General features: G+C 42.9%; 1 protein-coding gene across 3 annotated transcripts in view; it reads left to right on the plus strand.

The window, feature by feature from the left end:
• TMEM71 (transmembrane protein 71) overlaps positions 1 to 16,786 on the plus strand; it is a 44,325-nt gene extending 27,539 nt beyond the window's left edge. For 2 of the 3 annotated variants that reach the window (XM_062189446.1, XM_062189448.1), the window contains exons 6-10: positions 2,690 to 2,878; positions 5,283 to 5,358; positions 12,287 to 12,348; positions 12,450 to 12,510; positions 15,868 to 16,786. In XM_062189446.1, the coding sequence (XP_062045430.1) occupies positions 2,690 to 2,878; positions 5,283 to 5,358; positions 12,287 to 12,348; positions 12,450 to 12,510; positions 15,868 to 15,883 (404 nt within the window). In that variant the 3' untranslated portion in view covers positions 15,884 to 16,786. Of the gene's footprint in view, positions 1 to 2,689; positions 2,879 to 3,000; positions 3,073 to 5,282; positions 5,359 to 12,286; positions 12,349 to 12,449; positions 12,511 to 15,867 lie in introns of those variants that run through there. The other variant, XM_062189449.1, reaches the window with a different exon arrangement.
• The last annotated feature ends 997 nt before the right edge of the window (positions 16,787 to 17,783 follow it).

Raw genomic sequence — 17,783 nt, forward strand, 5'->3', positions numbered from 1 at the left:
TTAACTCTCTGGAAGAACTCTTACTCGCCGGCGCCGCGGCTCACTAGGCTAATCCTCCGCCTTGCGGCGCCGGCACACCGGGTTCTAGTCCCGGTCGGGGCACCAATCCTGTCCTGGTTGTCCCTCTTCCAGGCCAGCTCTCTACTGTGGCCAGGGAGTGCAGTGGAGGATGGCCCAAGTCCTTGGGCCCTGCACCCCATGGGAGACCAGGAGAAGCACCTGGCTCCTGCCATCGGATCAGCGCGATGCGCAGGTCGCAGCGCGCCTACCGCGGCGGCCATTGTAGGGTGAACCAACGGCAAAAGGAAGACCTTTCTCTCTGTCTCTCTCTCTCTCACTATCCACTCTGCCTGTCAAAAAAAAAAAAAAAAAAAAAAAGAACTCTTACTCACCCTTTAACTCTCCATTTAAGTTCTGCCACCTCTGTGAAGCCTCCCTGGATTTCCCCAGGCAGACCCAGATATACTCCTCCCTGGACATCCACTGGATAAATGGTGGCAATGACTGCACTGTGTCCTGACTGCTCACTTGCATGTCTGTCCCTCTCCAGACCATAAGTAAGGCACAGCAGTTTGACTCCCTTCCTCCAGCTCCTTGTTCAGCGCAATTTGTGCAGTGGAAATAGTAAGTGCATTGTAGGAGCCACCAGATGTGCCTGGCCTGTGCCCATGATGCTGTCACCTTCTCCACAACTCTTGCTCCACTTCCTCAACTCCTCTGGCCTGCGGGGTGTTCTGGGGATGTCACTGCCGGTCCCTCCTCCCAGCTGCTCTCTTTCCTTAATTATCTTATGCTCAAGCCAAGGGGAGAAAGCCTTTCTATTTACTAATTAGCACAGCTCAGATTCCACGCCTTTTCCTCCTGAAGCCCCCACTGCACCGTAAGAATAGCCCGCATGAGCCCATTATGCCTTTTCCCCTTGCTTTCTTTCGTCCCTGTCTCTGCACCCTTCTTCGGAGCTCTGGCTCTTCCCCTGCACACTTCTGCTTTGTCTTCTTTCCTGGAGATCCCCTGCTGTGCTTGTTCAGCTCTGCAGCGGGGCCAACAGCAGGGGACACAGTCCTTTCCATCCCTGGGAGCATTTCTCCTAGGAAGTCCATGCCATCCATTCAAGTCAGGGAAAGCAGCCACGCTCCACAAGCCCAGCATCTAGAAATGCCTGATAATGGCCAGCGCTGCAGCTCAATAGGCTAAACCTCCGCCTTGTGGAGCCGGCACACCGGGTTCTAGTCCCGGTCGGGGCGCCAGATTCTGTCCCGGTGGCCCCTCTTCCAGGCCAGCTCTCTGCTGTGGCCAGGGAGTGCAGTGGAGGATGGCCCAAGTACTTGGGCCCTGCACCCGCATGGGAGATCAGGAGAAGCACCTGGCTCCTGGCTTCGGATCAGCGCAGTGCACCGGCCATAGTGCCACGGCCCCAGTGGCCATTGTGGGGGTGAACCCATGGAAAAAGGAAGACCTTTCTCTCTGTCTCTCTCTCTCACTGTCCACTCTGGCTGTCAAAAATAAATAAATAAATAATAAAAAAGAAATGCCTGATAACTCCCTGAGTCATTTTTTTTTCTTTAAAGGTTTATTTGTTTATTTGAAAGGCAGAGTTACAGAGAGGCAGAGGCTGGGAGAGAGAAAGAGAAGTCTTCCATCTGCTGGTTCACTCCCCAAATGACTTCAATGGTTGGAACTGGGCCAGTCCATAGCCAGGACCCAGGAGCTTCTTCTGGGTTTCCCATGCAGGTGTAGAGACCTGAGGACCTGGGCCATCTTGTACTGCTTTCCCAGGCTATAGCATAGAGCTGGATTGGATAAATTGGCTCAAATTCTTACCTAAAGCCACAGGATTAAGTGAAGCCCTGGGTGCATATAACACAGACTAGCAAAGATAGAACCAAGACAATTCCTAGCTGTATTTATGTAGAATGAACCAAAGGGGAGACTTGCAGTTTGTGAGTCCAAGCTGTGGTGCTCCACTGTCCCTTTAGTTGGAAGACATTCTTTCTTAACACAAACATCCTCTCCAGCGAAGCACTGGTGTCAGGAGTTTTAATCCTCCACTTAATTCCTCTTAATCAAATCAAGAATCAATGATAAAATGTCCTTGGTATCCGCAGGTTCAAGACCCCAGCTGTTCCTGGGAGTTATCATGGCATATAGGAAACAACGGTGCATGCTTTTGACATAAACTTGACTTTTTTTCTTTGAGGGAAAGTTAGGATAACTTCAGGACTGTAAAATAGACTTATATATGAACCATTGTAGAAGGAATAGGCACGTGTTCTTGGAGGTATGTATGCATTCAATAGCCTAACTGAAGAAAATTAAACAAATGTTTGCTATATTTTACTGGTAATTCAATGCATTTTATAGAGGCGGATTTCCTTAATGACACTTGTCACGAGACATTTTCTCCCCTGCCCCACTCCAGAGTGTCAATGTGGCTTTCAGCTTCAACCAAGACAGATTGGTCAGTGTGTCCTGACTACACTGCAATCAGCTTCCTTGGCTTGTCTTGACACTACAGATATTCCTCATCTTCAACCTACAATGATGAAGACAAATGGAAACGCTATCTAATCCAGAAGTCCTCCTACCCTATTCCAACAGGATATTTGCATTGCTATTGCTGTGATTGTTAGAAACCTGCATTGGGCAGTCACTGAACACACACATACTCCTTACATCTCTACTTTTCCAGGCGATGATTTTGACTTTTCTTCTCTGGCTGATGACTGGGAACCAAAAAAACTAAATGCAGAGTCTGCAAAAGGCTGCTCCTCTGGCCACACCGGATCTCAGCCTGCCAGAGAAAATTCCCAGGACGGGACTCTGCGGTGCCAATTGACAGCATCGGGGTATTTCCAAGACAGCACGTTGGATCATTCAAGTAAGTTCATTCAGTTTTTTGTTTTTCTTTTTAAATCTTTGTAAGCCCCAACTCCCACCAAAAAACAGAGATCTTCTTTTCAGGATCTGAGAATAACTTAGAGATGATGAATTTGCACTTAGGAACTGGCGTCAACCTGTGCCAGTTTGGAGAGGACCTGGGGTTTCTGCCAGAGCCCACGTGACGCATTAGAGGAGGCGACTGACTTTGGGTGTTGGACAACAGGCATTAGAGGCACGAATCTATGGCGCTTTATCAGTTTTAAAAATCCTTGACATTGGTCAGATGTTAAGATTTTGTAGGCTAGAGGATATACAGGTACCTGTTCCTTTACTCTTCGTACTTGCCTGTGTATTTGACACATTTCATAGGAAGAAAAGCAAAGAAAACAAGGAAAGAGCATTTTTTAATGCAATGTCCCTGGCCAGAAGTAAAAAACTATACATGTGTTCATGTGGAATGGATCTGGAATAAGTTCAGGAAGCGAGCCCCTTAACCTCCAGTGTGCTGATATTAGATGAATCATGTTTGGACTTGGTGTTGCATCAAGGTGATGAGAGCTAATGCTATCGTCAGCTAGCCAAAATCCAAAGTCCAGCTCCCTGCATGTCAGCAGGAACTCTATGAGCCATTACAGAAGAGAATTTACCAAACTCTCCAACACTTCACATTTTCCCCTGTACAATAAAACAGTCAGAGCTGCTTACTCTGTTATCCCAAAACCTAGAAAGAGAACTGAAAAACCCTTTGACGTGTATCTAATAGTTGCACTGGGAAGAGAACTTATGAGGCATATTGGGTGTAGAATATGCTATAGAGAATAAAATGAATGCAGTTTCTAGGTTCCAATACCTAAGAAAGTTCAGCAGCACTTTGTCCAGGGAGCCCACCCTTCTTGGCACTCTCGCTCACAGTTTGCCTCTGTCATGCGCATTGTCTGCCCTGATGCTGCCTGTTGGCGTGTGTTTCCCTCATCAGACTGTGAGCTCCCCCATTAGGCTGTGGCATTAGGTCAAGGTCATCTGTGAACTCCAAACTGCAACTGTGCATGGCACAGAGTGGATGCCCCAGACCTCAGTGGGCCAGTTAATAAGTGTGCCACCTCCAGGGTACAGATAAGAATCTTGAGATGCAGATGGGTCAACCGCTTGCCCTTCAGTATCCAAGTGTAGTGATGGCTGCAGCTTTTCAGGCTGGATTTATTTCTATGAAGAAATGTTTTCCAAATTACATGAAATCAGGGGAGGCTAAGAATAGCAACACATCTTACAAGGAGGTTGAGGGATTAATTGAACTCACAATAACTCATCTAACTCACCGTGTGCACGAAATGTTGTACATTGGCAGGGGCGTAATTTCTTCCTGATGTATTTTGGATTGCTGATCTTCAGTATTCCACCCACATTATGGGCTAAGTAGGTTTTGTTAGGTGACTCAATCCTCACTCATAGCAAAAATAGCAAAAATAATTGCATTCATAGAATATCATTCCAAATTTTAAACAGCTATCGCAAGATTGAACTTTTGAAGCATTTGGCAGAAGTTTGTTGAAGTCTGTTTATGCTTTCTTTAGATCTTTATGTAGTAATCCTTAAGCCAGCTCTGATTTTGTTTAGGTGATTAGAGTAATCTCAGGCTCTTCATTGGTTTACCTTCTGTGTTTATAACTTTTGGAAGATTTGCTGCCATTTTCCACCATAATTTGACAGCACTGAAATATTTTGCTGATTGCAAAGGGCTTTGCAAGGACAAATATTTCATAATACATGTTCTCTTTTGGGGTCCACTATGCAAAGTTGCAATTGGCTTTGCCAGCTGCACTTCAGACAAAACATTATGTTCTGCCTAGATGCGAGTTTCAAATCTTGGCTCTGGCATCTCATAGCTGTGTGACCTTGAATAATTTCATCTTTTCTCTCAGTCTTTGTCTTCTCATTTGCACACCTAACATAAGAGTTCCCACCTCACATAGGGTCATTAGGTTGATTGGATGAGCTGATGTATGGAAGCTCTTTGTGAATTGCAAGGTATGCTACACATTTTAGGCATTATCATTAACATCAGCATCACTATTGTCAGATTTATGCATTTGTGACATTATCATAAATGCTACAAATTCTTTCCCCACATTAAATCCAAAGGGAAGACCCAAACTATTTAATTAACATAATGTCTAGTTTTATAGTGATAGAAGAACTGATTACTTGCAAAAGTTTTCTAATGAATGACCCTGAATAACGTTAGGTGATTTTACCATCTTATTTATGACAAAATGCTTGGCCTGACATCTATTTGAAAACTATTTTATTTGTTGCAGGAAGAGAAGTTTTATTATGATTGTGCTGTTCCACAGGACTTGATCAGCAATGATTTCTAACTCATTTATTTTTGTTCTTTCTGTTAGAACCCAGCTCATTGCGAGAGGTCTCCTTTCAGGCTATTCTGTTTGCTGCATGCTTAATCATTTCTGCCTGCACAAGGTAATTCAGCTTTGGTTCCCATGAAGTGCTGTTCCATAATTAATGAGGCTGTATTGAATGGGTGGTTGCCTTGTCTTATTCCACACAGCATTTAGGGAGCTCTGTGGTTCAGATCGGTTCATCTGTTTGTTCATGGTCCCCCTCTCTCTCACCATCCTCCTCCAATCCTCTCACAAAACATACAGAAACTGCTGAATCTTGCTCAAAATTGGATTTTACCATGTCTCATCCCGTATTTAAAATCCTGGTGACTGCTATTACAGATGGTGTCTAAGTGCTCCTTACTGGATTTCAAAGGCTCTTTGAGACACTGTGTGCCTCCCTCACCTTCTCCCAGTACAGGGGCTCATGCAGATCTGTTGCCTGGAGGAGACTGAGCCCCTGCTGAGACTCCATCTTTTCCATTGTGTTTTTTTGTCCTGACATCAGAAAGTGGTCCAGAGCATCCCAGAGCGCAAGCTGCTCGTGCCCGATGGCAGGCATATTTCTGCTCTACGCTCTGTCCTCATGCCCTTCCTCTGCCTTCCTGGCCCAAGTCTCCAGGACGGTGATCAAGACCTTTCAGTGCCTCAATGCCTTTGCATTTGCTAATAACTCTTTCTAGAACAAATCTCCAGGTAACACCATAACGTGTGACCTTATTTTGCTCTAAAATCTGTTTACAAGTCACATCAGAGAGGATCCTTCTCTGACAGGGCGCTCACACTCTATCACACATACCTCACTTCACTTCAGAGCACTTATCATCACCTGGCCTATTGACTGTCCACGTGTCTACATGTTTGACATCTACCTCTCCCCATGGGTAGAGACATTGTGTGCCCCCCTCATCCTATCCTCAGTGCCAGGGGCTCGTGGAGATCTGTTGCCTGGAAGAGACAAAGGGGAACAGTGCAGTGCTGGGGTCTTTATGGTCCCTGAGCTCTGGTCAGCAAGTGCTGGCTGCCATCAAGTCCCACCTCTTCAGGGTTAAGCACCTCAGCATAAGTTAGAGGACTTGCTTTTCCAATCCCAAGTGCTTATCCCTGGTGACACTAATTTAGGTCTAGTGAGAATCTGTATTTTTAAAAAAGCTTTCCAGATAATTATGAGGGTTGAGAAGCATTTTTAGATCACAATGGGACCAAAAGAACAAAAAGAGGGAGATGGACATCTTCTAGTTAAAAATAAATATGCACAATTCCACATTGTATGTCTGAAGTTGGAAGAGCATAATGTGCACTATTATAAAGGCTTGGGAGATGGTTTAGTGAGGTTTAGTGAGTTCAGGTTAGCTTCATATAACTTCATGTTTCCCAAACTTCCAAGTTGATCATGGAACCTTCTTTATTATTGATGGAGTGTTTCTCTCTTCCTCATGGGGTAATCTGCATAAATCCTTCTCTCTGTGAGAGGTGAAGCTTACCTTCCCATCCCTGGCATGTGAGCTGCATTTAGAAACCTGTGTCCAAAAAGCAGAGTATGGAAAGGAAGAGAAAAGTGAGTTTTATTGTAGCCAAGCCTGGTCAACACTACCTCAGGTGAACGAGGTTAACATCAGTGATAGGTCACATTGACCTCATGTGTCCTTGATACCTGCCATGGGAATGGCAGTTTCCTCTACTGACTTCTGAAATACAGTCTAATAATGATGAAAAGAGCAGAAAACCCAAAGGAAGGGACAGTCACCACCTTGTCAAAGCAGTGTGCTTCTCCAAGCTGTCAAGGTCAACAATTCAAGGAGTCTGATGAGTTGTCATAGCCCAGAGGAACCTAAGGAGTTATGTGGTCACCTGGATGATGGAGCCCTGGAGCTGGATGATGGAGAAAAAGTCAACAGGGAAAAACAGAAGAGCTTAGAAGACAGGCGGAATTGATGTAATAGTGAATCCAACATGGATTCTTTGTGACAAAGGGAAATTAATAATTGTAAGATTCTGATAGTACAGGAAGCTTAGCTGAGGGGCTCATGAGAACTCTACCATTGCAGTTTCTCTGTATACCTAAAATTGTTCTAAATAAATAGATTATGTAAGTAAAAAAAAGTTAAAAAGAGCTATCGGTATGGGCAAGAGTGTGGTGCATCTCACATTTAAGTAATTGAAACATGACAGAGTTGGATAGTTGCACACACTCATATATATGGGTCCCAAATATGTACATGTATATGCTCATGTGTGGATAATTGTGTGTGTGTATGTATAAATAAAAGGTGAAAATGAATCACAACAAAGAAACAAGATATTGGAAATATTCACTTTCCTTATTTCATTAGCAGTTACAGAGGTTGACATAAAAATATCAAAATGTGTATTCTATATGCTTTACTGTGCATTTGTTGTATCCCAATTTAGAGCAAGAGTTTTTAAATGCATGCAGAGTTATCTGAAAGAATGTCCACCAGATGTTAATAATGGCTACTTTTGGGCATAGGATTTTTTGATGGTATTTTCCATTCTTTTTTGCATTTAATCTCTTTCAAGTTATTTATATTTTATAAATAAAATTGAAAAAGATGAGTTTTAATTTACCCTGTGACACAATCCCACCTCCACATGGCAAAAATCCAAATATTTGATAACATACTTTTTTGGCATGGTTGTTAAGTAGCTCACATTCTCCTTCCATGGTAGCAATAGTTTTAACAACGTATGCTGGAAATGCCTAGGTAAGGCAGTTTGACAATTTCCATCAAACTTAAATTTTCATATCAACTTTGACCTGGCCATAGCATTTCTAGAGTTTATCTTGTGTGTACAGTAGCACATTGTGTGAACTGACATCTGTAAAATGCCATTCACTGCCTTTTTCAAAGTTTTTAATATTGTTTTTTGGAAGTGTACTTCTGAGTGATTTTTAGTGTTTTCATAAATTATCCAGTCATCATTAACTAATTACAAAGCAACTTCATCTCTGAAAAAAAGAAATCAAGAGTCCATTAGCAATTGCTCTCCATTCTTCCCTCTTCTGCCCCCTGGATATCACCAGGCTACTTTCTCTATGTATTTGTCCTGCAGAGTTCATGCATGTGGACTCACACACCGTGTAGTCTTTTGTGTTTGATTTTGATCACTTCACGTAATGTTTCCGAGGTTCATCCATGTTGTGGCATGTATTATTACTTCATTCCTTTTATTATTGAACAATATTTCTTTGTGTTGATAGACTGCATTTTGTTGATCCATTCAGCTGATGGGCATTTGGGCTGTTTCCACCTTGGGTTTTTATAAATAATTTTGCCATGAACATAGGTGTGTACATTTCTGCATGGTTGCACGCTTTCATTTCTCCAGAAATGGAACTTATAGGCATGTGGTAGCTCTACAAACTCCTAAGTGTTTTCCAAGAAACCTCACCATTGTATATTCCAACCAGCAATTTATGAATGTATTTGTTTTCTGTTGCTAGAACAAAATACTTGAGGCTGAATACTTTATAAAGAAAAGATTTTTATTTCACTCATAGTTTTGGAGGTCTGAGAGCATGGTGCAGCCTAGTGAGGGTCTTCTGGCTCATCACAATGTGGTGGATGGTATAATGGTAGGAGTGGACGAGAAAGAGATCAGGCTCACATCGCAATGAGCAGCGAGGGGCCATTCTTGCTCTTTCTATAACAACTCACTCTCATGAGAACTCACTCCATGAGAGCAGAAGTGAATTCCTTATGAATGCGATGCCCCCAGTGACCTAGTGACCTTTCAGCAGGCCCTGTCTTAAAGGATCACAACTTTTTAATACTATCATACTGGGGCCCAAGCCTGCAGTGCAATAATGCTGGGTGGACAAATCACCTCCAAACCATAGCCATCATGGATCCACATCATCCTCATCCTTGACAGCGTTTGTTGTTGTTGGCCTTTCTGACCAGAGCCACCCAACTGGGTATGGCATGGTGTCTCCTTAAGATTTTCATTTGCATTTCCATGATGGCTAACGATGTCAACCATCTCATTTACTTAGTAGACATTTGTGTGTCTTTTTCACAGAAATATCTATTCAAGCCCTTTGTCAATTTTTAAATCAGATTGTTTGCAATTTTTTTTTTATTTGGACAGGCAGAGTGATAGTGAGAGAGAGAGAGAGACAGAGAGAAAGGTCTTCCTTTTTGCCGTTGGTTCACCCTCCAATGGCCGCTGCGGCCGGCGCTGATCCGAAGCCAGGAGCCAGGTGCTTCTCCTGGTCTCCCATGTGGGTGCAGGGCCCAAGGACTTGGGCCATCCTCCACTGCCTTCCTGGGCCATAGCAGAGAGCTGGCCTGGAAGAGGGGCAACTGGGATAGAGTCCGGCGCCCTATCTGGGACTAGAACCTGGTGTGCTGGTGCTGCAAGGTGGAGGATTAGCCTGTTAAGCCGCGGCACTGGCCTGTTTGCAATTTTTGTTGTTGAGTCACAGGAGTTCTTTATATATTTGGTATAGTACTCCTTTATCCGGTATATGATTTGCAAATATTTTCTCCTGTTTAGTGAGCTAACTTTTCACTCTGTTGATTGTGTCCTTTGATATGAAGAAGTTATTTTTTTTAAGTTTTGATGTAGTCCAATTTATATATTTTTTTCTTTTGGTATCATATTCAACAACCATTGCCAAATCCAATGTGACAACACTTTCTTCTGTATTTTCTTGAGCATGTTTAGTAGTTTGAGGTCTTACATTTACTCTTTTAATTTCTTATGAATTAATTTTTGTATATGATGTAAAATGAGATTTCATCTTCCTTTTTGCATATGTTATAGCTAAGTTCTGAAATTGGAAAGTATGAGTTCTCCTAATTTCTTCTGCATTTTCAACATTATTTTTAGCTTTTTCTGTTTCATTGACATCATTTTTGTAGAGGCAGAAAATAGAAACAACCCAAATATCCATGAATAGAGGCCTAGATAACTAAAGTAGACCTATCCGCAGAACAGAATGATACATAGTTTTAAACGCAGTAGAGAAAGAAGTAGTGATCAAATTAGAGAGAGAGCCAGAAAGAGGGGGAAAGAGGGAGTAGGTACATGCAAGAGAAGTGCCAACAAGAAAGAATTCTTTTTTTTTTTTAATTTTTTTATTTTTTGACAGGCAGAGTGGACAGTGAGAGAGAGAGAGAAAGGTCTTCCTTTTTGCCGTTGGCTCACCCTCCAATGGCCGCTGCGGCCGGCGCACCACGCTGATCCGATGGCAGGAGCCAGGTGCTTCTCCTGGTCTCCCATGGGGTGCAGGGCCCAAGGACTTGGGCCATCCTCTACTGCACTCCCTGGCCACAGCAGAGAGCTGGCCTGGAAGAGGGGCAACCGGGACAGGATTGGTGCCCCGACCGGGACTAGAACCCGGTGTGCCGGAGCCGCAAGGCGGAGGATTAGCCTATTGAGCTGCAGCGCTGGCCAAGAAAGAATTCTAAGGAACAGGTCATTCATCATTAGGAGGCAGAGCATTGGGTACCTCACTGTGCCTTCTAGTGTAAAAGATGTGTTAATACATAACCTTGTTTTACATTATTTTCTATTTCTCTGTTAATGTAGTTCTTTTATTGAGATATGTATGTGGATGGGTATAACATATGTGTGAATCTTATTTCAGGATAGGAATGGGCACTGTTATTATTCGGTAAAGTGCTTGTTACTTAAAGTGGGTGTTGGATCTGATTGCTCTGTTGTATCATTTTTACAGACATATGTGCTATGGGGTTTAGAAGAGCGAGTAAAGCAGGCCACCTCTCCAGTGCTGTGACCTTGGTTCCAGTGTATCTTGACCCTTAACAAGTCTTGTTTTCCTCCCACTAGACTTGCTTAGCTCCTGCATAGCCTGTCTAGCATTTTCATATTCATCCTTTTCGTTCTAGCCCTTCTAATAGGTATGCAATGGTGTCTCATTCTTCTAATTTGCATTACCTTAATGATATCTTTCCTGTATTTATTTGCCATAAGTATAGCTTCTTTGGTGAAGTGTAATTTTCAGATATTTCACCCATTTTCAAGTTGGTTGTTTTTTTATTGGCTTTTTTTTTTTTAAGATTTACTTATTTATTTGAAATTCAGGGTTACACAGAGAGAGAAGGAGAGGCAGAGAAAGAGCAGTCTTCCATCCACTGGTTCACTCCCCAATTGGCCACAATGGCTGGAGCTGCGCTGATCTGGAGCCAGGAGCCAGGAGCTTCTTCTGGGTGTCCTACATGGGTGCAGGGGCACAAGGACTTGGGCCATCCTCTACTGCTTTCCCAGGCCACAGCAGAGAGCTAAAGCGGAAGAGGAGCAGACGGGACTCGAACCAGAGCCCATATGAGATGCTGGCATTGCAGGCCACAGTGCCAGCACCTCTTATTGGTGTTTATGAGTTCTTTATATATTCTGGATAGAAGTCCTTTATCAGATAAGTGATTTCCAAGTATTTTTTTTTCCAATTTATACCTGATCTTTTCATTCTCTTAGCAATATATTTCACAGGACAAAAGTTTTCTTTTTTCTCTTTTTTTTCTTTTCTTTCTTTCTTGCTTTTTTGCTTTTTAAAAAGGTTTTCTTTTTAATGACTTTTGGGGAAGTCCAATTAATGAATTTTTTAAGTTTCATGTTAGTGTATTAGTGGCATTTTGACAAACTAAATGTCAAGTAAAATGTCATGCAGTTTTTCTCCTATTTTTTTTCTGGAAATTCTGTGGTTTCCATGTTGCTCTTTGACTCACTCCTGTCAGGTGTGGTGGATATGCAGAGGGTGATTCTTTTGCATGTGAATATCCAGTTGTTCCAGCACCGTTGGTGAAAAGAACATCCACTGAACTGCTTATGCACCTCTCTAAAAATCAGTATAATGTACCCCTGAGAGTTATGTCTAGGCTCTCTCTTCCACTGGGCTGTCTTTTTGTCAATACCGCACTATGGTTATGACTGTAGTTTTATAGTAGATCTTGAAGTAGGAAGTCTGTATTAGGTCTGTGTGTTGGAAGTGCATAACCCATGCCGTCTTCTGGTTTCAGATGCTTTATGGGAGGCATGTTAACCAGTGTCTTCACGTGTTCGGTGATGATAACTGTAGCTTGTAAGTAACTGTTTCCTACATTGCTGCTCTAATTTCTCTACTTCATCTGAATTCTAGGCATTTACAATTTTTTTTAAAAAAAATTCTCTTTTTCACTCGAGGTGTTCTCAAATCATTGCTGCTTAGCCTCGCAGGCCATTTCAAAGCCACCGCCTGTGCTTGGTAAGTGTTGCCGGTGTGATCATTGTGTGCGCGAAGACGGCCAGGCCTTAATCTGGTGCCTGAGAAGGGTTTCTACCCCATGATGGACCACATGCAGGCGCATCCGGAACTTCTGGCCCGAAGAGCAGCTTCTGGTCCCCCTGAAATGTGATGGTGTCATCCCGCCTGCTAAATCATCGCATCAAAATAAACAGGCTTAATCTTCAAGGCAGAAGGATTCAGGAAATAATTTGGAAAGAGGTCTCTTTTTCAATGGCTTGAAAAGTGCTTTTATAGGTGCAGAACATTAGACTTTAGAAATACTTCATATTAAAAGATCTTTATTTTACGGTTTCCCAAATGGCTGGCAAACTGCCCATGAAATGATCTCGGTTACAAACTGGGATTCCTCTGCCCTCTTTTATTCACTTAATGAGCCCCTGTGTGCTGACTGCTGTGGCTCAGCATATTTCAAGGAGCTACTGAGGTGTGAGTGAGATGCTCCCAGAATTTCAAGCAGTCTGCAAAGCCCCATTGTGTTGTGAGATGGACTGCGCTAATTACCTTCCCTCCGCTCTCGCTGCCAGAGACCAATGCCTGTGGCTTCAAGGTTGACATCCACAATTCAGATTAACTTGCTGTCAACGCGCTGCTTCCCTGTTTGGGAAATCTTTGTGTTAATTCTGAAATGACAATCGTTTAGCGAAGATTAATTTTGCTTGCCATTTGAGGCAACATTGTTTTTTTCTTTTGTTTGTTTGTTTAAAGATTTATTTATTTGAAAGAGCTACACAGAGAAATGAGGGGCAGAGAGAGAGAGAGAGGGCTTCCATTCTCTGGTTCACTCCCCAGTCAGCTGCAATGGCTGTAGCTGTGCCAATCTGAAGCCAGGAGCCAGGAGATTCTTCCAGGTCGCCTACATGGGTGCAGGGGACAAAGCACTTGGGCCATCTTGTACTGCTTTACCAGGACATAGCAGAGAGCTTGACCAGAAGTGGAGCAGCTGGATCTCGAACTGGCACCCATGTGGGATGCTGGCACTGCAGGTGGTGGCTTTACCCACTATGCCACAGACCAGCCCTGCAACATCACTTTGAATTTTGCTTTCTATAATTTGTAGGCAGTCCAGTTTGGGAAGCAAGCACTGATAAAGCTAAATTTTATTTAACCTTTTTGGGAGAAAATTGGGTCTGAAGGTCACCCAAGGAATCCTTATTCTTTAATCCTTATAAATTAGTGAATATGTATAACATTCTTCTGAGATGTCTACTTCCCTGCTCCAGCCACAGGTTCCTCTCTGGGATGAGGTGTTCTTGGAGGTGTGCCTCACCTGGCGTTACTACAGGTTTGCATGGGGACTTGGCTGTGTATGCTGACGAGATGCAGCAGTCTATGTGACAATGTCTTGCCAAAAGTCTTTTACCCAGAGAGCTATTTTGAAACCTGACTTTTCGAAGTGGGGACATTATTATGGTTGGTGAGACAGAATAGTGTTAATCCCTTCTTTCTTGGTCTAAATAGATATTTACGGAGTCTCTGCCCTGAGTGAGATGCCATTACTGGCTCCCCAGGTCACAGCGCCAAGGCTCAAAAGTCTTGTGAAAGTAATAGACATATAAAGGAAAAGTGGGGGCTGGCGCTGTGGTACAGTAGGTGAATCCTCCACCTGTGGCACCAGCATCCCATATGGGCACCGGTCCTAGTCCCGGCTGCTCTTCTTCCAATCCAGCTCTCTTCTATGGCCTGGGAAAGCAGCAGAAGATGGCTCAAGTCATTGGGCCCCTGCACCTGTGTGGGAGACCTGGAAGAAGCTCCTGGCTCCTGGTTTCCGATCAACCCAGCTCTGGCTGTTGCGGCCATTTGGGGAATGAATCCGCAGATGGAAGACCTATCTCTCTGTCTCTCCCTCATTGTCTGTAATTCTACCTCTCAAATAAATAAATAACATTTTTTAACAAAGGGTAAAGTGGAGCTGCATTGTAATTTGGCAAGTGCAGATATAGAGTAATCAAAGGGGCCATGGGAATACTGGGAGGGTGGTTTCCCTGACTAGGATGGATGGGGAGGTGTAGGCAGGGAGAGCTCTCTGGAAGAGCCGGTATCTGACCTGTTGGAGTTCTATCTGTGGCTTTTTCAGCACCCCTCTGCTTGGAGCTCCTTGCTTGTTCTCTGCTAAAAGCAATTACATCAGGGTGTTATTTCCATCCTACATAAATACTCTACCTACAGCCTCTCGACGGGAGAAGATCTCTTCTGTGATCATCACCTGCTCTAGCTGGTTCTCTTATCCTCACACCACCCTGTTTTTTCTGTTTCCTGCCCAATCAGCCTCATATGCAAACGCTCTTCAATTTAAGACTTGTGAACACAAGGACTATTGACTTCTTTTTTTGTACCCAATCCAAGACCTTGAAAATAGTAGGTACTCCATAAATATTCATTGAGTTGAATGCATTTGCTGCATCATTCCTTGAAGTATTTCTTATATAGCAAGAGCTCTGTGCCTGTAAGTTAAAGATTTTGCCTCTCTCTCTCTCTCTCTTATATAAACATATTCAGAAGATAATAAACAGAGACATGGTTATTAATATCTGGAACCAGGAATGAGTCCTAAATCTCTTCTATCAATCAATGATGAGAATCTAAGATGGTGGAGGGCAAGCCCTGAATTTGGTTCAAAAACATGGATACAGCAGTCCCTCTCCTTCCATAATCCTGCACTGTGCAAAGTTAGATTATTACATCAGGTGCCTATTAGCACTTCATGCTTCTCAATTGTATCCCTTTTCACACCATAATGCAATTATTCAGCTGCCTTCCTCATTAAATTTAAAGTCTGCGAGGATAAGCAGAGTCTATTTGTTCGCCATTTCCCTGAATGTCCCTTGCAAATGAAAGCCATAACAAGCATCTCACAGTGCAAATAATGTGGTAGCCTGCACACTGCACATTCTGAGCATTTATGCCTCATAGTAACAAAATGGGCAACATCTGCTCTCTCTGCTATCAGATGAAGGGATGGATGTACGTTCACATACTTAGTGGATGATTGAGTAAGTCTTAGGGAATGAGGAAAACCCACAAGTTATCCTACTGGAGATGGAACAAGGTAGACGAGAAACAATACGGAATGGATGTTAACGAAGTATGCAGCTGGGGTTGGGGGCTAAAACCTCTATAACCTTTCCAAAGGAGCAAAGGGAGACCACTGAGAACTGCTGGAGCAAAATCCAAAAGCTACTCTGAGTTGAGGTTTGCATTCCTAGTTGTGATTACTTAAGCTGGTTGTGTGGAGGCAAGGGCACATGGTGATTAGATACTGCATTTCCTGTGTATGTGGATGAATTATGCATTTCTTTTCTCCTTTCTCCGATCTAGGCTTGCCAAAATTTGACAACCATTTAGGAATGCCTCTGATGAATGTCTCCAATCTGAATATCCGGAAATTGTCCGGCTTGCAATCTACTTGGAATCAAACACTTTATTGGAAAGGAAGGAGCAACTGGATAATTGAGAAAAAACACTGTAATTTGGCTATGTGATTTAAAAAAATCTCAGTTTCCCCTTGTAATTGCAATATGTTCATGAAAATTATATTAATTTTCCTTTCCTTTGCAAGTACTGACAGTTTGAAGGGGAAAGGACTGTGAACATGCGACAAAGAACAGACTAACTGGAGGGAAAGTTCCCCTTTCACTCCCCAAGACAGTGGTTCACAAACATTAGTCTTCATTAGAGAATTCTGTGAGGAGCTCGTAGCCATGCAGGGTTCTGGACCAGGCGGCATGCACCTATCCCTTGCTGAACTGCTGTAACTGAACAATAAAGTAAGTGTCCATTATCAATAACATTTGAAATAAAGAATGTTCTTTGCACATTCAACATGATGTTGCAAGCATTCATCATTCACCCCAAAAGATGAAGCTCAATACTCGGGGGTGACAATAGCTATCCTAGTTTGGATATGTTTTGCTCCTATGTGTTCATGCGTTTGGAAATTGGTCCTTAGTGTGACAATGGTGACCTTTAAGAGGTGACATCCAGTGGGAGGTGCTTAGAGGCCAGAGGGCCCTGGCTCAGGAGGGATTAATGTAGTTCTCAAGGAACCCCAATTCGTCCCCTGTCTCACCATGTGGTCTTTCCTCCTTGCACGCCCTCTTGCCATTGTGATTCTGTCCACCAAGAGATCCTCACCAGAGCTAAGCAGATGCTGGTGCCCTGCCCCTGAACTCCTATAAATGTGAACTAAATAAACTTGTTTTCTCATTAAGCACCCAGTCTCAACTATTTCATTATAGTGATGGAAAATGGGCTAATAGTCACAGAGCAGGCAACGGTTGATAGAAAAGGAGCAGAATAAAGGGAAAATTTTCTAGAAGGTACATCCTGCTTTTGAACCATTTTCTATACCAGATTGTTAATCTTCTTGGGGATGGTGATTATTTCTCACTCAAATTGCAATTAAAATAAAGATATAATACAGGAAAATGCATAGAACAAAGTGAAGATGATGCAGAGTTCTTGGAGATACACGAATGTGGTAGCGTCACTGCTCAGTGGGCTGGAAGGTTGTGGAAAATGCTCCCTCTCTGTCCCTCTCCCTGGCTGCAGCTAACGGGGACTGCCATTCAAATCAGCCCATGTCATTCTCCACAAAGAGAAGTTCTTCTCTGCAGAATCTTGTCTTTGCTTCAAATGGCAATACCAAAATATCACATTTTACATAATCTCTGGTTAGTACATTTTTGGCTGACAAAAATGTATACCTTTTCATATACTTCTTGGTCATTTTTATGTCTTTTTGGAAAAAAATGTCTTCGATTCTTTTGTCCATTTTTTTGAAATCAGGTCAGTTGTGGTTTTCCCATTCAGTCATGTGAATTCCTTATATATTTTGGATATTCACAGATGTGCAGTTTGGAAAGACTCTCCCAACCCGTAGGCTGCCTTTTCATCGTGTTGATTGTTCCTTTTGCTGTGCAGAAGATTCTTAGTTTGATAAAGCCTCACTTGTTTATTTTTGCTCTGTTGTCTGAGCTTTTTGGTGTGATACTGAAAAAAAAAATCACTGCCAAGGCCAACATCAGGGAGCTTTTCCTCTATGTTTTCTTCTGGGATTTTTATGGATTAAGGTCTTCCATTTAGGTCTTTAATTCATTTTTAGTTGATTGCATGGGGACACCCAATTTTCCTAATATTTATTCAAAAGATCATCTTTGTATCCTGCCAACATGGGAAGCAGGATACACAGCAGACTCATAGAATGGCAGATGTCCTAAACAACACTCTGGCCT

This window comes from Lepus europaeus, chromosome 4 (genome assembly GCF_033115175.1).
Source record: "Lepus europaeus isolate LE1 chromosome 4, mLepTim1.pri, whole genome shotgun sequence".
Lineage (NCBI taxonomy): Eukaryota > Metazoa > Chordata > Mammalia > Lagomorpha > Leporidae > Lepus > Lepus europaeus.